Raw genomic sequence first — 25,107 nt, forward strand, 5'->3', positions numbered from 1 at the left:
ACTCACACTGTCCTTTTGGCCGGGGCCAAAACCGTTTTTTCAGCTAAAGCCTAGTACCTTTAAGCAGTGTGAGTGCACCCGTTCCGCGCATAACTGCGGCCAGCGGGTGGTCTTTAGCGGAGCCGTTTGCAGAGGTGGTCTTTAGCGGAGCCGTTTGCACATGTACGAGCACGAGCGTGCGCACGTGTACGAGCACGAGCCCTACGGCAGTAGCGTTATGTCCGCCTGTTCGGACATGTAAATAGAAGGACGGACCATGCGCGGACATTTAACAACAACAACAATGGCGGTGAAAGGTTCACGTTGGTGTGATGCGGAGGTGGAGTGTTTACTGCAGATTTGGTCGGATGAAAAGATTCAAAAACAGTCGACAAGACGCACAAAAACTCTGAGGTCTGTGGAAAGATTTGTAAACAAAGCCACACACACGCGATCAATGCGTGTGACGTGTTACGGCGTGATGGCGTATGGACAGCAAGAAGCATTGGCCGGCCCAGGCAGTGTGAGTACAAACGGGGCTGGGGCGCGGGGGGGAGAGGGAGGGGGGACAAGTACCCTAAAGCCCGGGTCGCGGTCTGGAAGGACAGTGTGAGTACGCCCTAAGAGTCTTCTGAATTCTATTTTTAATGTGTCGCTCACAAAGTAGAGAAACATTATTATTAGGGCTGTCAAAGTGAATGTGATAATAACGCTTTTAACGCAAATTCCTCTTAATGCCACACCTTTTTTGACAGATGATTAACACGCACATTCTGTGATTGTGACCCTCAGCCTGCCCCGTAGTTTGGGAAATCCGGAAGTGATGCAGCAGTAATGTTGTGAATGGCAAACAGAAACCACCTTCCTTGAGCATAAATGAATAAAGAGGTTGTTTTGAATGTCAAGTTCAGCTTCAAAGCCCTGCCAGTCCTCTGGACAAGACCAAAGTTATCTGCATATGAAGTGAATTACCACCGGAGTACATTCAGTCTCAAATACCACTTGCTGGCCAAGCATACAGCCGATGCAGAGAGGCTCCTCCCCCTCACCAAAGGCAGACCACGGTGGATAGATTGCACTACATTGCGGTGGGGTTGTCGATGCAATGACTGATAATGTTGGCTGCTTAGCTCCGCCGTTAGCATTGCTGTTAATTATTAGACGCTAGCCATCCTTCATTTTCTACTAAAACAGGTCTGAAGGTCCTCCAGCAGCAGCTCTAGCTGTTTTCAGTCAGCTCAGTGTTGTAAACGTGATTGAACCAGTGTTTATGTGCTCAGAGAGACAAGCTGTAGCTTCTGTCATGTTTTGTCTGCAGTGCTGCAGGGTGACGTTATGGGTCAGCTGGAGGAGGCGGAGATTGCATTATTGATGGCAAAAGTATCGATACTTTTGCAAGTTAGTAATTAAATTTGATACTAATCTTTAGAATCGATTTTTTTGCTAAACCTAGAATTTCGTAGTATTGCTAAGTAATGTTACATTCAGGTCAATATGCTCTTTCAGCATATTTTTGAGAATGCAGTACTTTTGAGGTTATTCTTGAGAATATCCTGGACAGTATTTGTCATTGTTTTGGAATGTTGCAAAAATCATAAACATACTTGCATAAAGCAAGCATATGGACAGTCCTAATTATTATTATTTTTATTATTATTATTAATAATAATAATAATAATAATAATAATAATAATGTGTTGGTATGACAACTTTGACTTCTACCACTAATAATAGATTTTCACACTCAACTGGCTCGCACTAATTCCTGCTCTCCCCACTCTACTAACAGGGACTGATTCAGAGCTGGGCCGTCATGATGCCAGTGAACTCTCTGGTCACTCATTGGCTGACCAACTTAATACCAGGTAAGCAAGACAGCAAACATGTAGGACAGCAATACCAAGTCAGGGTCTTTTCTGGCCAAAATTTGGGCAGGCAGTGTAGCGAAGTCCCCAGCCACTGAATACTGAACTAACGTTTAGGGATGCACGATAACTTTTTTTAAAGCAGATACCAATAACAGATAACTTTCAGCTCCTAAAAGCCAATAACGATATCGATAACACATATACATATAATCAGGACATTTATACTATAAACAAACCCAAAAACAGTTTTCACTCTTTAATTGGAGACATTTATTATTTCCAATGAAAAACTATTAGCAAGCCTCTCCAAAAAAAATAAGGGCCCCTTGAACTGCTGCAAATATATTCATCAGCATTACAAACTGAAAAAGTGCATTCCCGAAGTAATTGATGCACTGACAAGTTAGATTCAAAAGTAGTTTATGTACACACAATCTGAAAAGTTAATAACAGTAAATAAAATGTGCATTATGCACCGACCCAAGTTAAACTTGTCTGTGTAAAAAGTGCATTCCATACTAACAAAAAATTAAGTTTAAATGATTGACTGGTCCTCAAGTGCCATCATTTCCATGATTAAGTCTTCAATAGTCTTAGCCCGTGGGTCATTTCTGGCCAATTACTTGGATTTTTTGAAAGCCTCGCCGATGTGTATAAGCCCCGGTGGCTTCTTTGCGGGCTGGCTTTAAGTTGCTAGCGTCTTTAGCAGAAACGTGTTATCAAGCAAGCCGCTTGATAACACTTTTTTTTCTCTTGGATCCTGCTGTTGGAATATGAACCGGGCATCTGTAATTTGGCCTTTTATCCGTAAATTCACATTACACAAACGGCAAATATCCTTTACTGACATGTTGTGTACTTTGCCTCGACTCTCTGTTATTAAGTCATGTTTGGTTGATTTGGCCTGTCTATCACCAACAAAGGTGGTGACAGGCTTTGTTTCAACTAAGGCCAGCTAAACACACATGAACCAAATCACTGTATTTACTCAAATGTTTAAGGTTTTTGATTGTGTGTGCCAAGTTTTGTGTGCTTTCAAGTATAATAAGGATACTAAAAATGTGATCAAGTGCTCAAAGTAATTAGGGGGCGCTATAGACAAGACGTGCCACACCCAAGCCAAATTATGAAAATCAAATTGAAAACATAATTGGTTTGAACATGTGTTTACAGTTTTGTGCATTTTTATGCATAAAAACGTGTTCATAAAATTAAATTTAGTATATAAGTGAAATAGGGAATTGTATAACACACATTTTTTGCTTCTCTAGTTTATCTGGTACAGTTCCTAAGGTTTGGAAAACTACTTTAGTAACTCCATTACATAAAGGTGGTGGAACATCTGACCTTAATAATTATAGGCCTATTTCAAAACTATCCTGTCGGGCAAAAATTACTGGATTGATTTGTAATGATCAACTTAAAAAGTTTCTCTCAGTGCACTCTTTCCTATGCATTCACCAATCCGGCTTCCGAGAAAATCATAGCACCATTACCGCTGCGATGCTTGTTTTAGATGATATCATCTTGGGTTTAGACAAGACGAAACACTTTGCAGCTCTTTTTATTGACCTCTCTACATGCAGGTGAAAAACCAGATTATATTCGGGTTAAGGTCATACCCCAATTTCTTAAACACCATGTAAACACCATACCCCAGGTAAAATTGGGGTTCTCATACCCCAGTTAACATACCGGAAAACATGCTGTATTCACTTTATTCATATTACGAAAGGTGTAACTCATGGATCAATCCTTGGACCTGCTAAATTCTCCTTGTATATTAATGACATTGTTACTGCTTTCACTGGTGGTAAATAGAAAAGATAAATATAAATAGATGCTTTCACACTACTTGTCACCCATTCACACAGACATTCACACATTTGTTATTTCGATCTAGTTAGTTTATTGTGTTTTGTTTGTGCATTTATTAATTTTTTAATAAATGTCTGTGTTTACAATATGTCTGTTTATTTATGATTACACAGAGATGAATGTACCAGCCTCTTCTAAGAAAAGAACTTCAACTGAGTAAACTATTACATGAATCGCTGTTCAACACTTAATTAGTAGTTTAATATATTTAATGAGACTTTTATATTAGTTGTCACTCTGTCTGTGACGGTGGTTTATTGAGAATACTCAATCTCATTATATGAACATGAGTCGAGGCCCTATATTTAATTGGTTATTAAGTTACTCATTTTTATTAATTTATTTTTCTGTTCTATCAGCCTAAGCTGGCTGATGTATTGTGCAACCTTTGGTTACATTCACACTGCAGGTCTTATTGCACAAATCATATATTTTGTTTGTCTGTTCACATTACGTCTTTAAATGTGGCCTGTCTATAGGTTGCTGTGTAAATAGCTCACGTTCCTGAAGTGACACACACGTGCAGTTGATCATTGATGATATCACGCCACAACAGTGTTTACGGAAGCAAACATGGCAACGGCAACCGGTATTGTAGGACTTTATGGCTTAATGCTAAAAACAAATCGGTTACGATAAGACCCTTCAAGTCTAGCTTGCACCAGGGGATCGAACCGCCGGTCTCGACCTGCTCTTCCTCTGAGCCACAGCTGTCCACTGTAACTGTATCTTTATGCGGATTACACTATTTTGTATTGTATTTCTGACTCTGTAACCTCTGCAATTAAATCTCTTCAGCGCTGTTTCAAGTACTTACAAGTTGCTCTCAATAAGCACAAACTAGTTCTTAATGCAGGTAAAACCAAATTTATGCTTTTCACCAAATCAAAATATATCCCTTACAATAATCAAATTATCTCCACTAATAATGCTACAACGATTGAAAGAGTCTTTGAGTACAAATATTTGGAAAATAAAAAAATCGTTTTCTTTTACAGAAACAAATCATGCATTCCTCTCCACTGCAGGAAGAAACATACTGAGGCAACTTTTATGTCAGTTTTAGATTATGGAGACATTTTATACTTACATGCATCAGCTACAACTCTACACCCACTTGACATACATCATTCAGCCCTGAGATTTACGCGACAACTACAACACTCATCACTGTGGCCTGTATTCAAAAGCTGAATGGCCCTCTAACAGGTGTGATAGACACTGTATTTGATTTGTTTTTAAAGCTCTCACCGGTCTCATCCCGTTCTATATCAATTATTTAGTATCTTTTAATGCAAGTCTTCATCATACACACTCAAGGTGCTGGCTCACACTGCAGGTTCCCTCTGTTAACACCAAATTAGGAAGATCTTGCTTTTCTTACTCCGCACCTGCAACTTACCACAATCTTATCATTAGGACGGTTTAAATCTATAACCTTATAGACCATATCTTTGTCAAAAATGTGTTGTGTTTTTATCTTGGCTTTATTGCAAATGAGGTTGCTCATCAATATATTCCTGAGTTTAAATAAAGGTTATAAATAAATAGGCGGAAAAAAAGAAAAACTGTCAGTCTGTTCTTCAAGAGGAGTTCAATGATGTGACCAAATCTTGTGAACATCAAACTAACTTTTTCCTGGACTCTTATCCAGCATGTAAAATTTGGACCAGATTGGACAATGTGAAGTCGAGTTAAATCCTCCGACTCCTTTCATCCTGTTCCTGCAACTCTTCCTCTGTAGCTGTGTATTCTGGCTCAAATAGGTATGGGTGCCCATTGAAATCGTAAAAGTCACCTGTCTTATTGAAATCTGTTGACTCAGCCATTTCGGCTCCTATGTGTGAATTCAATCTTGCCGTCTATTAATGCTTGGACACTAATGTGACCCACTGACCTATAGTGAGCTAAAGCTACCTGTAGCCTACAGCCTGTAGCCCCTTTCGGCAACAAACGTACCCTGCACCCTGAGATCTCGTGTGACATTTCGGTGCTGCAGGGAAAGTTGCTGCTAGGACTTTTCCAAACCTTTTACATCTATTATTAACTTATATTTTATCAAACTGCCACAAACCACAAAGTTTATGTGTTTTACTGGAATAAATCATCAATGGACTGCTTCCTCTTGGATTGCATTTGCTAGTCGACTTGAATGGACTTTACTACAGAGGAGCTGGTACTGGGGCCAGTTGGTAACTCTTTCAAAACACTCTTTTAATAAACTCTGGGTTCATTAACTACATTGCTGGTGCTTTGTTTTATGTGTGAGGACTCTTACCATGCTAATGTAGAGGTTTGCTGTTATTTTGAGCAGTATTATTGGTTAAAAAAGCCATTTTACTGCCTTCACTGTACTGCCCCAAGCTAATCAGCCACGTCCAACTGTTAGCGACTCTCACGTCTCAATGGCTTATTTGATATATGTAAATGCCGAAAAAGACCATGGGATGATTTTGCGAGATCTGTCCACATTTTATTATCCAATTTTGTTGCCCTATTGCAGAGTGGTTGTTAATTTTTATCAGGTCTTTCTGTATAGCTCTTCTTCTGTTAATTTTTTGATTTAATTAATTTAAATGATTGAGGGGCAGACAGCTTTTGTATAGGATACTCAGTTGGAAAATGCTCCACAGGGAGCACAGAGAGGTGTGTAAGACGTGTAAGGTTTTACATGGTTTAAGATGACAAATTCGTCCTGATTCTTAGGTATGAGAGCGGCACCATCCAAAGTAGGATGAATACCATCTCTCCTAATAAGACCAGGTTTTCCCCAGAAAGACTGCCAATCATCCACAAAGCCCACATTATTTACCGGGCACCATCCCGACAGCCAGCGGCAGAATGATAACATGCAGCTATACATGTCATTGCTGATCAAGTTGAGCAGGGGACCACAGACAATGTCCAACATAGTTTTTGCATATGTACACACCGACTCCACGTTAACTTTAGTGACCTCCAGTTGATGTAAACGGGTGTCATCACCGGTGACGTTAATAACAGTCTAACTTTATTTTGTTTATCTTAGTCCGCAGTTTCAAATAGGACTCAGTGTCGCCCGCTCTGGATGGAGCATCAGTATGGAGCTGCCAATAACCAGTGTTGTTTCCTCAGCGGGTGTGTAACTAAGTGGAGAAAACTCGTTTGAAACATGACCGGGTGGATGGTTAGCCCCGAGCTGGCTTCGAATTATGCCCTCATCTCACAGTCACCCGGGCTGTCAGCAAGCAAGAAATTGACTGAAAGAAGGAGAGCTGTGAGTGTTTGAGTAGAACTAGTGGATGTTTAAATGTTAAGCGGTAGTTAGCCGCAGTGGTGAATGTTATAGCAAAAACAGCTGAATTTAGCGAGAGCAGCAAACAGTGAAACAACGAGTGACCAACGCCCATAAGCACCTGAAATTATGCAATGCGCTTACCATAAAACATCATTTTTTTTTGTCCACATTGTTGGAGTGAAGTGAGCTCCTTGTCTTGCTCACAGTGAACTTGCCACTCTAGGCAGTCACCTATGTTGCAAATGCTTGGCACAGCAATTGGTCCTTATGCACAAATATATTGTGGAAATTTTAAAAATCTTTTCCACCACATTTCTAACAGCAAAAGAGATTTACATCTAGAGAATAATGTATCCCTTAAGCCAGAGTGTCTATCAAGGGACAGTATGAGTTGGCCAGAGCAGAAAGTATGTGTTCATTGAGCATAACTAGTCTTCTTCTTGTGTCTTGTGGTAGCAGCATCATGTCGGTGAACCCTCCAAGCAGCAATGACGCCTGCCTTAGCATCGTCCACAGTCTCATGTGCCACCGGCAGGGTGGAGAGAATGAGGGCTTCGCCAAGCGGGCCATAGAGAGCCTGGTAAAGAAACTGAAGGAGAAGAAGGACGAGCTGGACTCACTCATCACTGCCATCACCACCAATGGTGTCCATCCCAGCAAGTGTGTTACCATCCAGAGGACGCTGGACGGACGGCTGCAGGTCAGTGCTTCTCCGACATGTAGCATTACAGTTTCAAATGCTTTCCCAATGCCACCAAAATGAAAAGTTATTTTGTCATCGTATGAGCCGTACTGTTGGGTTTGTGGTGTATAAAGACGTGACAGACCATGCTTAGGTTGATCAAATATTTAGTGGCTATTTTCAGGAATGGATACAACAATAACGGAAGCCTGAACACACACTGTGAGGCCACTGACTTAACATGAAGTGTACTACCACTGAACATCCAAGAGGTTCTGCTATAATTACCACTCATAAAATGTACTGGTCAAAATGTTTAGATGTTTTTCATCATGGAAGTCAACCCTGTCAACTCTCTGTTTTCTTCTACTGTTGACACTGACTTTTTACTGTACTACACAAGAATGTCGATATTGTCTCTGAACTTTTTAGATTCTGGTTAAAAGTTTACTGCGAATAGTCAACACTGTACAATACTGAAAAAAACAGAAAAGAAGATAATGTAACGTGATAGACAATGATAAGAAAAAAAAAACACACTAATGAAAAATCCTGCAGTATTTTTCGCTTCTCTAGTTTATCTGGTACAGTTCCTAAGGTTTGTAAAACTACTTTAGTAACTCCATTACATAAAGGTGGTGGAACATCTGACCTTAATAATTATAGGCCTATTTCAAAACTATCCTGTCGGGCAGAAATTACTGGATAAATTGGTAATGATCAACTTAAAAAGTTTCTCTCTGTGCACTCTGTCCTATGCATTCACCAATCCGGCTTCCGAGAAAATCATAGCACCATTACCGCTGCAACGCTTGTTTTAGATGATATCATCTTGGGTTTAGACAAGACGAAACACTTTGCAGCTCTTTTTATTGACCTCTCAAAGGCCTTTGATACAGTTGATCATGAACTGCTCTTAACCAAACTTCCCAATGATTGCGTTTGCATGCAGATGAAAAACCAGATTATATTCGGGTTTAGGTCATACCCCAATTTCATAAACACCATGTAAACACCATACCCCAGGTAAAATTGGGGTTCTCATACCCCGGTTAACATACTGGAAAACATGCTGTATTCACTTTATTCATACTACAAAAGGTGTAACTCAAGGATCAATCCTTGGACCTGCTAAATTCTCCTTGTATATTAATGACATTGTTACTGCTTTCACTGGCTGTAAATAGACAAGATAAATGTAAATAGACGCTTTCACACTACTTGTCACATTCACCCATTCACACAGACACATTTGTTATTTCGATTTAGTTAGTTTATTGTGTTTTGTTTGTGCATTTATTAATTTTTTAAGAAATGTCTGTGTTTACAATATGTCTGTTTATTTATGATTACACAAAGATGAATGTGCCAGCCTTTTCTAAGAAAAGAACTTAAACTGAGTAAACTATTACATTAATCGCTGTTCAACCCTTAATTAGTAGTTTAATATATTTAATGAGACTTTTATATTAGTTGTCACTCTGTCTGTGACGGTGGTTTATTGAGAATACTCAATCTCATAATATGAACAGTTGAGGCCCAGCATAGAAGCTAACGGAGAGACAGTTTCACCTCGCTAGTAGCTATTCAAGGACAGCATTTAGAGAAAGCAGCCCACGAACAGCGACATTAGACATTTTTTAATGTAAAAATGAAAAATGACTGACTGGACCCCTCAAGCGAGACCCCTCCAGACTTTATCAAGGGCCCCACAGCTGCCATCCTTCAAGACACTGGCCTCGGTCCAGACACCCACCGTTTCTCTGTAGACTCCAGCCGCCCTCTAGACAGCTGTTGCCCATCAGATTTGGGGAGTAAAGATAGCGGTCCTGCACAGCCACTTTTACCAGAATATCCCAAAAGTGAGTTCAGTAAACAGACCAAAGCTTTTAGTTCTGAATATGTCAAGACTTATTAATGGCTTGAGTATAGCAAGCAGGTTGATGCCATATTCTGTTTCCCATGCCGATAGTTTTTGTGCATTGTTAGGAACCAGGCTTTTACTGTAAATGGGATCAGTGACTGGAGAAATATCAAGAAAAAAATGGTGAAGCAAGCGGAATCTGACCAACATGAGCAAAGTATGGAAAAGTGGCAGAGCTATCAACAGTCCACACAAAGCGACTGTGTTGCTGCGCAAATAAGCACTGCTCACAAGAAAACCGTAAAAGAATACCGGGAATATGCCACCTCCATTGCTGAAATCGTCTTGTTTCTGGGAAGGCAAGGGCTTGCTTACAGGGCGAAGGACATCATGAGAATGAGGGCTCAAGCAACTGTGGGAACTTTTTGGAATGTGCAGCTTCCTCGCCAAGCGAGATGCGTCACTTTGTATGAAGCAGCGGAAATCAGCTTCTCAAGTCATGACACCCAAAATTAGTTCATTCGAATAGCTTCTACATTTGGGCTTCCTCCGTCTAAAAATCTGCCCATTACTACACAACGTTTCGTGGCTGTTCCGTTTTTCTCCCCACGGAAAGGGCAACCCGGTGCACAAAGGATACTACTCAGTCTTCCACTTTTTGTTTGTTTTATTCCTTGTTTATTTTATTCCTTAAAAGGGGAAAGCAGGTAATAAACCTGAAATATAAGGATTGCAACATTTTACTTTTCATGCAAAACACAAACATCACCTCTCACCACAATAGCCCAATAACAATAAGCAATAATAATTAATAAATATCAACCCATTTCCATAACAAATATCACCAAATATTAATCAGCTAGTGATAGCATAATAAATATCATATGTATTCATTAAGAATTAGAAATATATAATAATAATAATACATAATTATTTCATGTACACGCTTGATATGTCAAATATTATGCACCATATTCAAATCCTACAGAAAGGCCTATGGAAAACAGCATTTAGTCTTTCTCTATAAGAAACTACAGCTCCCAAGATGCCCCGCGGCAAATCAGGAAGTACAGCACTACGTCAAACAGCGGTCCCTGAGATTCATTCATTCATTTACAAAGCTAAAGAAAACAAACACGGATGGACACGGATGAGACAGCAACGTTTAAGTCCGAGTGTTAGCTTTATGTCCCACAGCTTCGCCATTTCGTTAACTTTTATAACTTTCATAACTGCTTGAATCTACCGGAGTAACTTTACCTTACAACAAGCGGGAGCGGACGTAAACAGTGCAACGATACAGCATGGTAGCAGACAACATCAGCGTACAACATGAAAACAGACAACATAACGCGTACAACATGAAAGCAGGCAAGCAAACAAACAATTAACAGAGCTTACCAAGTGGCTGCACACCGGGTTGAATCACGTTCAAAGAAAACTAATTTCGCTCTTCCTTTTCACAGGGTAAACACCGGTCACATGGACCCGCAGTGCACTCCTCTCTTAAAGAGGCACTACACTATTTGGCCTTTCAAACCCGTTTATCAATGAGTGTTACTTACAGCATTTTTTAGCTCTGGTTTAATGTAAACATTTAATAGAATTGTAAATTAGAAATAACAAAACTATCTATAACAAAACTCCACAGAAAACACAACACCTCCCACTTAAGTTCCTGATCTTATGATCTAGGAAACTTACCAAAATCACTCAAAGACCCCTCTTAGTGACACCTTTTTTTTTTTTTTTTTTTTTTTTTGTAGCTTTGCACAATGTCCACAAGTAAATGTAAGTGTCCAATGTCCAAGTCAATCACATCCCTTTGGCAGTTGTCCGGTGCACTGCCAAGGGATGTGCTGGTTCTTACACCAAAGTGATGGGCATTGTGGCAGCGCTAGGCTTACACCAGCCAGCCAACAAGCGTAAGAGCGGTGACTGGGGTTTGGGTAGGAGTGTGTGCGTGACAGTGGTGTGCAAAATGAGAAGGGCTCAGGAAGATGCAAGTGTCATGGCAGCTGGGGTGGATGAGTTTGGTCCTCAACCGGGAGAAGGACCACCAGCCTTCTCACGTCTCTTCTGAGAACTGCCTTGGGCAGTGAAGAACTCTTCTTTCGGCCACCTGCCAAGGAAACAGGAAGGCCAGCACAAGTTGCGATGTCGGCATCCCTGACGATCCCTTTACTGTCGGGGTAGACTGTCAGGATCCGGCCCAGACGAAACTGACCTCTCAGAGCGTTTGGGTCAGCAATCCAGACGATGTCGCCGACCTGGACGTTCCTCTCTGTCCGGTGCCACTTATGTCGAACAAACAGATTTGGGCCAGCTAGCTCTCTCCACTTTGCCCAGAACCGGTCCACTCCGATTTGAATAGCCCTTAGTCGACGCCAGGGATGGATCTCTCGGTCAAGCCCGCTGGTGTCTCCTCCAAGCGAGGTTCGACCCAGTACTAGGGAGTTGGGAGTTAGATACTCAACTGAGTCTTCCTGTTCTTGAGCTCTGGCATCAATTGGGCGTTCGTTTGTCAGGTTGGCTGCCTGATAGAACAGAGTTTGGAGTTCTCCCCATGTGAGAGACCCTGTAGCTCCTCCGAGGCTCGTGAGTGCCCTCTTCAAAAGCTTTACAGCAGCCTCCGCGGCTCCATTCCTGTGGGGTGCATCTGCAGGGTGAAATTCCCACTTCCACTCGGTCCCGTTCTTGGCGGCTACATCTTCCATAGAAGCAGCCTGCAAGCAAGCCAGATGTTTATGCAGCTCACACAGAGCCTGCTTGGCGCCAACAAAGTTAGTGCCTCTATCGGACCATAATTTTCTCGGATGCCCCCTCAGAGCAACAAAGCGGGAGTAAGCTTGGGGGAAGCTTTCTGCCGACTGGTCATCGGTGAGGTCCGCATGGACTGCTCTCGAGGCCATACAACAGTAAACAATGCCCCAGACCTTCTTGCTTATCCTTCGTTTAACAGCATCTTTTACCTCGAAGGGGCCAAAAAGATCGAGGGTTGTATACTCAAATGGGCTTGCCCTTTTAGTACGCTCATGGGGAAGATTACTCATTATTTGCTGGCACATCGCAGCTCTTTGCTTTCTGCAGGTGACACAGTTGTTCAGCACCTTTTTAACTGTTCTTCGTCCCTGCACAATCCAGGCTTTCCTTCTTGTCCGTAGAAGGGTAGAGGCGACACCTTCATGGTTTTCTTCATGTGCCTCCCTAGCCAGTAGGGTTGCCAGCCACGACTGGCATGGAATTAGTGGTACAGACACCCTGTCCTCATCCCAGCATTGGATTCTTCCTCCGCAGAGCAAAAGTCCCGTCTTCTCCTCCTTCTGAACCACCAAGCGATCCAGGGTTGTGTCGCGGAATTCGACACCGTCTTGAGCTGCAAGAGCTAGATCTTTGAAAGCCGATGCTCTTTCTTTCACAGACAGGTATTGCTTTTCCTCCCACTTCGACTGAACTGGGGCCTGGCTGTTGCCACCCAGCCAGAGTTCCACTGCTCGTCTCATCCAGGCGATGGTCCCGCATAAGCGTGCCAGTGAACTGAACCCTCGGGGATCCACAAGGCGCACAAGCTTAACACTGGTTGGGCCTGACCATTTCTTGAGCTGAGCTCCTGCTGTGACCAGGGCCGAGAACGCTTTCCTCCGAAGTCCTCCGATCTCTTCAGCGACAGAGGGGTTAATCTCTCTGGCAGTTTTCACGGGCCAATCTGATTCAGGCGATTTCAAAAATCCAGGGCCTTCCTGCCAGACCGATCCCTCTGCAAGCTCCTCAGGGGATGCTCCCCTTGTGATGAGGTCGGCGATATTCTCTTTTCCTTCGACCCACCTCCAATTATCCACTGGTCCCGCCTTTTGGATTTCTCCAATCCGGTTTGCAAAAAATGTCTGATAGCCATAGCTTACCTTCTGGATGGCTCCCAGGATTGTCTGCCTATCGACAAAATGGATCCACCGATCAACCTTGATGTGGCAGTGCTTCTCAAAGTATGTCTTCAAGCGGATAGCGAAGACAGCCCCGCACAGTTCTGCTTTAATGGCATCTCCTTTCTGGTCTAGCGGGGTGAGCTTTGCCTTTGATTCAACTAGTTTCACTATGACTCCATCTTTTTCCGTCTCCCACCGAAGGTAAAGAACGGCTCCATAGGAAGCTTCGCTGCCATCGGAAAACGTGATCCCCATCGGGCGGCCTATGGCTCCATGGGGTGTGAGGCTCCTTTCGAATCTGACTTGGCCAAGCCTCACATACTGCTCGAAGAGTTTTATTGCAGCAGCTCGAAGACATGGGGAGAGAGGATCATCCCAGGTGTCCTTGGAGGGACGGTTTCTACCTGCTTCCTGAAAGGACTCCCTTATGAGCATCACTCCTCGTTGCTTGGCAGGTGAGGCCAGGCCGATGGGGTCATAGAACCCTGCGATCTGACTCAGCAGCATGCGCCGGGTGAGAGGGTCAGGGGTGCTGTCTTTGATATCATCCTCCCTTAGATCTAGCCCGGTCCTCATCTTCCCTCGCCTCTTTGAAAAGTTCACCGACGTCAGCACACGAAGTTTGTCTAATTCAGGTTCATATCCCACTCCCAATGCCTTATTCTCTTCATCCCGCATTTGGTTGGGGAGTATCAGGGTTTTGGGCTTCGTTGACCCAATCTTGCTGGGGTCAGTGGACTTTTCACTCCTCCCACTTTGGCCTGTCAGGACCCAGGGCTTGAGGGAGAAGCCGCCTGCTTTTAGGATCTTTTCCACTCCTTTGGTCAGTTTAATCAGGGTTTGGAGGTCATTATGTGATGTCAATATATCGTCCACATAGCAGTCCTCAGCTAGAATTCGGCGTTCTGCAACCATGGATGCGAACTGGGGCAGGTTTGCTGTCTCCCTCATTGCAACCTGAGCGATGCATCCGGCAGGCTTGTCGCCGATGTTGACCCTGACGACGGCAAACACACTGATTTCATCTTCAGGGTCATCCCTCCAGAGGAATCGATGGAGGTGTACTTCCTCGTCCTTCAGCCACACTGAATTATACATTTTTTTAACATCCCCAAGAGCAGCGTATAATCTGCTCCTGAATCTCAGGAGGACACCTCGGATTGGGTTGAGGACATCAGGGCCTTTGTGCAGGAGGTTGTTCAGGCTCAACCCTTTAAACTCCTGCTGTTCCAGACTATCCTTACTGGTGTGGAGCTAGAATGAGGATTTGGGGCGACCAAATGGCTGATGTACCAGATCGGCCCGGTCCAGTCCTCGATCTCTTCTTTTGAGAGCTTGATGGCTGCTCCTCTTGATACCATCTCACGGATCTGCTCTCCATATGCTGCTTTCCATACAGGTTCTCTTGCCAGTCGAGCCTCTGTGTTACGGAAGGTTGCTTCTACTGCTCGGCGGTTATCTGGCAGAATCGCTGGGCTGGCCTTCCATGGATAGGCTGCATCCCAGTGTGGGGCGTCGCTGTGTTTGTCCGCTAGCACATAAGAGAGGCAGTCTTTTATCTTCTCTAAGTCCCTTTCTTCTCCAAGGGTCATCTCTTTGCCTCCCGGGGGACACTTGCTGCACTTGCAGCTCCCACATTTCGGGTCACATGCTGCTCCAATACTATCCCACTTGAACCACTCAAACACCTCCTTATTTGTGGCAGTGGTGCTACTGAAGGTTACTTCTTCCATCCTCGTTGGGTCTCCCTCACTCAGGTCTATGGTGTCTACAAGGACCTCCTTGTACACTCTTGAGGATGTTCTCATGGACCTTGCAAAGTGAGTTTCGGACTGGTGCAGCATTAGGTCGACCGCTTCGAAGAGATCAGGGTGAGTGCCGCCAACGGTTTTGCCCAGTGGGCCGTCCCAGAGGACTAGATCTCCCTCCATCTTAAATGGCTGTGGAACTAGGCGACCTTCCCTGTGGCTAATCAGAAGATCGATGTTCTCAGGACGGACCAGCTCTTCTGCAGTGACACCAGGAAAGATTCTTTGCAGTTGCTGCGGAGTGACAGGCTGATTTATCTCTGCGATACTCTCCAGGCCATAGCAGAGCAGTTAATGTTCCGCTACCGCCCCCTTGGCTGTCTTCACTCTTAGTCGCAGGGAGTACCTCTTGGCTGTGACGGTCCTTTTCATTCCACCTATTCCATGAACTATTAACCTGATGTTCTCACCAATCAGTCCAAGTCGCTGAGCAGCGTTGTTTGTTATATAGTTGGTGTCAGAGGCAAGGTCAATAAGAGTGCCGATCAGCTGGCCTGAATTAGTTGTTACTTCTAGCAACATCATTATCACTGGGTACTCTTTCATTCCACTTCCAGCAGTGCAGATCGTAGTTGAGGCTTTGTTGGAAAATGCCTTCCTGAATTCAGCTCTCAGTTCCGGGGTGACTTTCGCCAGGAGCTCTTCTTGCTGGCTGGTCAGCCCAAGACCTCTTCTCTCCACCCTTTTGGCACCTTGCTCCTCGCTGCCAGCGTTTTTCTCTTGAGCGATGGACTTGGAGCAAAGCAGATAGTGGTGAGGCTCTTCTTTGCGGCAGTCCATTTTACTACAGAGAAACTTTGGGTTGCAACGGCCATCCTTTAGGTGGAAGCACAGGCATCTATTACATATGCTATGGGTCTTTAGATGAGCCTTTCTCCTCTGAAGATCCATCTCCCTAAAGGCTTTACAGGCAAACAGCCTGCCAGCGTGTGTTTCATCGGCACAGGCAGTGCATGAGCCCAAGCGTGGCTTCGACTGAGGCCCTCTTTGGCCTGAGGTGGCTTTGGAGAACGCCTTCTTGACTCCTCTTTCTGGCTTGTCTGTTGGGCCTTTCACTGAGGAGCACCCTTCTCCAGGACTTGCCTCCAGCAGATCCAGCTCCTCCAGGATTGCCTCCTGCTTCTTCAGGAAGCGCAGTAAACAGTCAAAGTGGTTAGGTGGAGCAAAACCATTCACAGACTTCTTAGACTTGTGTGCAATCCTTTTTTCTTTCAGAGAGTTTGGGAGCTTGCTTTCAAGGGACTGAGCTACCCAACGGTTCTTTATAACATCCTCTTCTCCCAGGACCACGAGGTTGCTAAGGGCCCGCTCCACAGCCTGGATCAGCTCAATTGCTTTCCTGGGGTTGTTTCCCTTTACTGGGGGTAGGCTCTGAACCTCCTCAGATATTTTAAGGACAATATTCGCCTTGTTTCCGAAACGGTTGTCGAGGCGCCTGAACATTTCATCCGCAGTCCGCAGTCCTGGTTCTATCCAGCGCAGCTGGATAGAACCAGGTCTTTTTTCACCCTGTCGCTGAGACTTGCTAGGAGGTGGAACCTTGTAACACCAGCCGTCCTCTGTGGATTTCCCAGCTGTTCCAGCTCCTCCCACTCAGCTTTCCACAGGTAGAAGTCGGTCATGTCTCCTGAGAACGTGGGCAGGCGCGTTCTTTCAAGATTGATCTGCGGTCTGAAGCCATACACCCCTGGATGTGTGCCAGGGATTGCTTGTGGTGGTGCATATGGGAGGTTCGGGAATACAGATGCCTGTGGACCGGTGGGATTCTCGCCAGACTCACTGTGTTCTCCATCAGCACTTGCTTCTTCAACCTTTGCTCCCCCGTTAAGCTCTTCTGTCCGCTTCAACTTTTGCCAGCTCTGCACCCAGTCATGCAGTCTGTTTCCCAGTTTGTATAGCTGCTGCTTGTACACTGTTGTATTGGCCCCAGAGACAAGATTTTCCCATTCAAGTACCTTCCGCTCAAGCATGTTGATCCTCTCCATCAGGATCTCTCTCAGGACTTGACAGTCTTCCTCCGGCAACTCCTTCACGTCTGTGTTCTCAACCTCTGCACATTTCTCCTCTGCACCGTCAGTGTACAGTTTTAGATCGACATAGGCGAATTTGGACCATAATGTCTCCTTAGCGAGCTGGAGTGTATCTGTATATAAAGCAAGGCACTTCTTCGTTTTCTCCCTTGCATGAGCCGCTTCTTCCTCATTTTCCACTTCTTCCAGAGCATCAGCATATTCAAGACCAGCATCGTGCACTCTTCCAAAGTCCACACCAAGTGCTCTGATCTCGTCGATAAGTGCCCTTTTTTTCTAGAAGATCCACAGTGAGGGACAGCTTATTGGCTCTCTTGCTGAAGAGGGTTTGTGCTGTTGAGCGTTTTCCTTTCAGAGCCACTAATTCTGCCAACTCCATTTTCCTTCTCCTGAACTGACCAAGGCGCTGTCAAACAGAGGGGTCTATTCGGCCTATTCCTCTTCCGGTGCCCCTTCACAGGTCAACGCTGATAGGATAGTGGCAGACTTGGCTTGACACGCTCAGAACCGTTGGTTTATTACTGTTCCGTTTTTCTCCCCACGGAAAGGGCAACCCGGTGCACAAAGGATACTACTCAGTCTTCCACTTTTTGTTTGTTTTATTCCTTGTTTATTTTATTCCTTAAAAAGGGGAAAGCAGGTAATAAACCTGAAATATAAGGATTGCAACATTTTACTTTTCATGCAAAACACAAACATCACCTCTCACCACAATAGCCCAATAACAATAAGCAATAATAATTAATAAATATCAACCCATTTCCATAACAAATATCACCAAATATTAATCAGCTAGTGATAGCATAATAAATATCATATGTATTAATTAAGAATTAGAAATATATAATAATAATAATACATAATTATTTCATGTACACGCTTGATATGTCAAATATTATGCACCATATTCAAATCCTACTGAAAGGCCTATGGAAAACAGCATTTAGTCTTTCTCTATAAGAAACTACAGCTCCCAAGATGCCCCGCGGCAAATCAGGAAGTACAGCACTACGTCAAACAGCGGTCCCTGAGATTCATTCATTCATTTACAAAGCTAAAGAAAACAAACACGGATGGACACGGATGAGACAGCAACGTTTAAGTCCGAGTGTTAGCTTTATGTCCCACAGCTTCGCCATTTCGTTAACTTTTATAACTTTCATAACTGCTTGAATCTACCGGAGTAACTTTACCGTACAACAAGCGGGAGCGGACGTAAACAGTGCAACGATACAGCATGGTAGCAGACAACATCAGCGTACAACATGAAAACAGACAACATAACGCGTACAACATGAAAGCAGGCAAGCAAACAAACAATTAACAGAGCTTACCAAGTGGCTGCACACCGGGTTGAATCACGTTCAAAGAAAACTAATTTCGCTCTTCCTTTTCACAGGGTAAACACCGGTCACATGGACCCGCAGTGCACTCCTCTCTTAAAGAGGCACTACACTATTTGGCCTTTCAAACCCGTTTATCAATGAGTGTTACTTACAGCATTTTTTAGCTCTGGTTTAATGTAAACATTTAATTGAATTGTAAATTAGAAATAACAAAACTATCTATAACAAAACTCCACAGAAAACACAACAGTGGCCTTTACCACCCTGCTCGCCAGACCTAACATTCTCCTTAAATAGAAACATGTTTCTCCACCGACTCATAATAGATGGATGCGTGGCATTTTACAATGTCTAAGGTTAGAAAAGTTAAGATTTTGCCAGAGGGGAACTTTGACAGCATTCCACAAAACCTGGGACCCACTGTCTGCTCTTATTAGTAATAGTCTCACTGTTACTCCTGATGATACTAAGGACACTTCCTAATACTTGGAAGGAGAGAGAGACCCCCTTTTTTCTTTTTTTTATTACTTTATTTACTTTTACTATTATTTACAATACTTTACTCTATTTTGTATCATTGTACCTTAATTATCTACTTATGTTATATGTTATTTAATTAACTAGTTATTTACTGTGACTACGTCTGACGTTGGTTGTTGGGAGGGATCGTGGGATTCATGTTGGGGTTTTCTGTTTTTCTTTTTCACTTTAAAGCTGACGCTCTGATGCAGTATTCAACTGTTCTTTTATTTGCCTGTCTGCAGAAATGCAATAATTTGGAAAAAGTAATGGAATAAAATATTAGATGACGGACTGGGAACTTAAAATGATTTATTTCTTTTTATTAATTAAACACTTAAAACGTCATATAAATATATATTTTTGCTGCTGAGCTTTATAACTACTTAACATGTTATAAAGTACAACACTAATGACCCAAATCTGGAGGAGGTCTGTGCTCTAATCAGACCATTTTCTACTTATATAAATAACAATATATATAATAAATTATTGACAAACATTAACATGCTATGATTATATTATCAGCACTCTGTAAAAAGTTTGCTTCTCATAAAATAAACACTCGCTTGACTTAATGTTACATCTGCGGGACATTTTTGTCATCTATCTCTAACTTAATGAGGATAATGAGGGACAGGTGAATAGGGGGGGGCAGGCAATCACACAAGTGGGAAACACACCACAGCAGGAAGGGAGAGGTGAGTATATCAAAATAAAAATGGAACAATGAATAACACAATGGAAATGGAAAGCATAACCTAAGGAGTAGTGCGGGGTATGACAAGAATCATTTGAGCTAGTTTCGAGAGCGGGGAACAGGGAACACTTTCACTTATGTCCACATAAGCTAAAATCTTGAGCCTGCATCCATGTCAGTCACACCTGTGCTTCACACACATTGTGCAAATATTCAAGCAGCCCTCACAAAGAGAAAACAAAAAAGTTGTTTAATAAACAATCTCATGATCAGTGTGTGTCTTGAACAAAAAACATGAATTTCTTGGATGATCCCACTCCACTGGTCCAATGTTGGATGGTCTAGTTGCAACCATTTATATATTATAGCTATAGTTATAGCTTTCCTACTGCTTGCCAGAAGTATTTATCCTTCTGTAGGACTGTTGCCGCTATTCTAACGAGATTTAAAGTAACAAAACAGAAATCTAAATCCAGCCTAATTATTTTAATTGTTTCAGTAGCCACCTTTCTCCAGAATGACTGGAATTACGGACAGGCCCTAAAAACATGAAAGGGATTGGCCATAGAAGTTTCACATAGTCTCCACCGGGGGGCCTTGGTTCTGTATCCATGTTTGCAGTGCTGACATTTTGGGAGTTATAAAAAATCTCACTACATTCTTCCAATTGAAATCTCTCAGTGATCTTGAGTTTGGTCACTTGTGTCTCACGTATTTCCATCCAGATCTATTCAATTCAATTCAATTCAATTTTATTTATAGTGTCAAATCATAACAAAAGTTATCTCAGGACACTTTACAGAGTAGGTAAAGACCACACTCAATGACTTATTTATGATTTACATAGACCCAACAATTCCTCTGTAGAGTACAGTGGCAACGAAAACCTTCCCTATAACAGGCAGGAACGTCAGACAGACCCAGCTCTGTGGAGGACGGCCATCTGTCTTGACCGGTTGGGGAGGAAGAAAAGGAGAGAGAAAGAGAGAAAAGACACACAGATGGACAGGGAGAGACAGACAGACACACTTCCAGAGATGCAAGCAAAGCCTAACAGTAACTATAATATTTATAGTAATGTGAATATGACGTATATGTTAAGGCAGTTAATACAACAGAATAGTAGAAACAAGCACAGCTAAGGTGACAGAATATGAAAATGATAATAATTATGGTGGCAAACACGATCAATGATGAGTAGTGGCAATAGCAGCTACGATACAGCTACAAATTTTATAGTTTATTAAACTAGTGATAGTATATATGAGTAACAGTGACAATAGCAGCACGAAGCGTCATGTAGGACCACGGCAGCAAGCACCACCACGATCAGCAGAGACCTGCGAGACGACAAAGCACAAACAGCTCCGGGGAAGAAGCTGAATCAGTAACATGCATTGATGGGACATGAATGATTCAGACAGAGAGGAGAGAAGCTCAGAGTATCAGGAAAAGTATTATCCCCCGGCAGACTAGGCCTGTAGCAGCATCATTAAGCAGAATAAAGTCTTATCGTAAGCCCTAGCTGTAAGCTTTATCAAAAAGGAAAGTTTTAAGTTTACTTTTAAATAAGGGGACAGTGTCTGCCTCCCGAATAACATTTGGGAGTTTGTTCCACAGGAGAGGAGCTTGGTAGCTGAAGGCTCTGCCTCCCATTCTACTTTTGGAGACTCTAGGAACGACGAGTAGCCCTGCATTCTCAGAGCGCAGAGATCTAGTTGGGTGATACGGTACTATGAGCTCTTTAAGATACGACGGAGCCTGACCAATAAGAGCTTTGTACGTAAAGAGAAGGATTTTAAATTGTATTCTAGATTTTACAGGTAGCCAGTGCAGAGAAGCTAATACAGGAGAAATATGTTCTCTTCTATTTGTTTTAGTTAGTACACGAGCTGCAGCATTTTGGACCAACTGGAGACTCTTAACAGACTTATTGGAGCAGCCTGATAATAAGGAATTGCAATAGTCCAGCCTAGAAGTAACAAATGCATGAACAAGTTTCTCTGCATCTTTCTGAGACACAATGTTCCTAATTTTTGCAATATTACGCAGGTGAAAATATGCAGTCCTTGTTGTTAGTTTTATGTGAGAATCGAAGGACATATCCTGATCAAAAATAACACCCAGATTCCTTACTGTGGTGCTGGAGGACAACACTACATCATCCAGAGTAACAATATCTTTAGCTATTGAATTTCGGAGGCCTTTGGGGCCAAGTACAATAATTTCAGTTTTGTCTGAGTTTAACATCAGGAAATTGCAGGTCATCCAGCTTTTTATTTCCTTAATGCACATTTGAAGTTTATCTAACTGATGGGTTTCTTCTGGTTTGATCGACAAATATAATTGTGTATCATCAGCATAACAATGAAAATTTATGGAGTGCTTCCTTATAATAATTCCTAAGGGAAGCATATATAAGGTGAAAAGAATCGGTCCAAGGACAGAACCCTGTGGGACTCCGTGACTAACTTTAGTGTGCATGGAGGATTTGTCATTAACATGTACAAACTGAGATCTATCTGATAAATATGACTTAAACCAGCTCAGTGCGGTTCCTTTAATGCCGATCAGATGCTCTAGTCTGTGTAGCAGGATGTGACGGTCAATAGTGTCGAAGGCAGCACTAAGATCTAGTAAGACAAGTACAGAGACAAGTCCTTTGTCTGAAGCTATTAGAAGGTCGTTAGTAATTTTCACCAGTGCTGTCTCAGTGCTATGATTTGCTCTAAATCCTGACTGGAAATCCTCAAATAACTCATTATTATGTAAAAAGTCACACAACTGATTGGCAACTAATTTCTCGAGGATCTTAGAGAGAAAAGGAAGGTTAGATATAGGTCTATAGTTGGCTAGTACCTTAGGATCAAGACTGGGCTTTTTAAGAAGAGGTTTAATTACAGCTACTTTAAAAGACTGTGGTACATAACCTGCTGACAAAGACATGTTAATCATATCTAATACAGGAGTGCTAATTAAAGGTAACACTTCTTTAAGTAACCTAGTTGGAATAGAGTCTAGAAGACAAGTAGAAGGTTTTGATGCTGAAATAGTAGAGTTTAATTTGTTAAGGTCGACTGTAGAAAAGCAGTCCAAGAATATTTCAGGTCGTACAGTTTGTAAGGTTCCTGGGTTTGATGAACAAATAGTGCCAAGCGAGTTGATAGTGCCAAGCGAGTTGATTTTGTCTCTAATAGTTATATATCTCTTCTGATATTTGTGTTTCTGATTCCCTCTCCCATTTTTGTTTCATGAAAAACATAGAATGCTTTTTAGAGGCTTGTATACTACCGTTATTCTTGAGACCAACCTTTTATTGTCTGCACATGTCTTTCTGATCAAAACTGATGAGGTGATTCTTAGTCAAATTGTCAAACTCTTATAACTGACAATTTTGTTTTGTTTCGAGTGCATGTGACACATTGATAATATACAATGTACATTTACTGCATACATACGTACATACATTACATTACATACGTACAAATGTGCATATCTTTTTTTCTGTGTACTACAGTGTTTTACAGTATTGACATGCTACACTAAACTTACTGTTGAAAGCAGAATCTTAAAAGCTCATTGATATATATATATATATATATATATATATATATGTATCATCAGCATAACAATGACAATTTATGGAGTGCTTCCTTATAATATTTCCTAAAGGAAGCATATATAAGGTGAATAGAATCGGTCCAAGGACAGAACCCTGTGGAGCTCCGTGACTAACTTTAGTGTGCATGGTGGATTTGTCGTTAACATGTACAAACTGAGATCTATCTAATAAATATGACTTAAACCAGCTTAATGTGGTTCCTTTAATGCCAATTAGATGCTCCAGTCTCTGTAGCAGGATGCGATGGTCAATAGTGTCGAAAACAGCACTAGGATCTACAAGTACAGAGACAAACCCTTTGTCTGAAGCTATCATACATATATATATATATATATATATATATATATATATATATATATATATATATATATATATATATATATATATATATATATATGCTTCCCTTAGGAAATATTATAAGGAAGCACTCCATAAATTGTCATTGTTATGCTGATGATACACAATTGTCTTTGTGGATCAAACCAGAAGAAACCAATCAGATAAAACTGAAGTTATTGTACTTGGCCCCAAAGGCCTCCAAAACTGAATAGCTAAAGATATTGTTACTCTGGATGATGTTGTGTTGTCCTCCAGCACCACAGTAAGGAATCTGGGTGTTATTTTTAATCAGGATATGTCCTTCGATTCTCACATAAAACTAACGACAAGGAATGCATATATTCACCTGCGTAATATTGCGAAAAATTAGGAACCTTGGCCCTCATTTATCAAACAAACGTACGGCCGAAAAACGTGCCGACGTTTGCCATTACCTGGCAAACGTCGGCATTTATCAATTTGGGCGTGAGCGGGAGCTACAATCAAATCTCACGTCTGGTCTGAGATCGTGTACGCACATTTCAGCCTGTGTATTTGCGGTGCAGCACCGCAAAATCTGGCTGAAAATGATGAACAAACCTCAGCTGTCATTAAGCATAAGCAGTCACATATTAAGAACAGTTAAAACAGATTCTTAAAACGAATAAAAAAAATAAAAATTATGGTTGGAGCAATTGATTATACTCATGTGCGTCTGAAGGCACCATCCATGAATGATTACGCATTCATCAATCGCAAAAACTACCACTCGATAAATGGGGACACACAATTCTTTTATATTTCAACTAACCCACAACGGTCAGAACATTGGTTACTTACAGTCTTTAAACTATTTTAAAGAGTTTAAAATCACAAACTTGGATAATAGCGAACACAAAACAACACCTTTTTGTATGTTCTGTGGAAATATACTGCAGCCATAATTACTAAATGAATGAAATGGATCTTTTGAGCAAGTTGAATGTATTTGACTCAGCGTTTCCTAAATATAATCCCAGTTTATCTTGCAATTCATATGTTCAAAGGTGTGTGCTTTTAATTGGGTTACCTGTATATAAACTACTCCTTTAGGTGGAAACAACAGCCTTCTGATCCAGAATATCACCTATGCGAGGGGGTGCATTTCACTGCAGGGGTGCTGAATACGGCACAACACCTGTCCAACAGTGCGCACAGGCAGTGGAGTGCTGCTTCGGGTTGACTGCCTCCGTTATTCTTTTCCATACAGCGTTTCTATGGGCCCCTTTTATTCCACTCTTAAGACTGACAAAA

General features: G+C 42.2%; 1 protein-coding gene across 1 annotated transcript in view; it reads left to right on the top strand.

Annotated features, from left to right (window-relative positions):
• smad10a (SMAD family member 10a) overlaps positions 1-25,107 on the top strand; it is a 61,896-nt gene that overhangs the window by 23,654 nt on the left and 13,135 nt on the right. The window contains exons 2-3 of the mRNA XM_083926294.1: positions 1,769-1,844; positions 7,462-7,702. Coding sequence (XP_083782420.1) covers positions 1,769-1,844; positions 7,462-7,702 — 317 coding nt within the window. The remainder of the gene's footprint in view (positions 1-1,768; positions 1,845-7,461; positions 7,703-25,107) is intronic.

This window comes from Echiichthys vipera (genome assembly GCF_963691815.1).
Source record: "Echiichthys vipera genome assembly, chromosome: 13".
NCBI classification, from domain to species: domain Eukaryota; kingdom Metazoa; phylum Chordata; class Actinopteri; order Perciformes; family Trachinidae; genus Echiichthys; species Echiichthys vipera.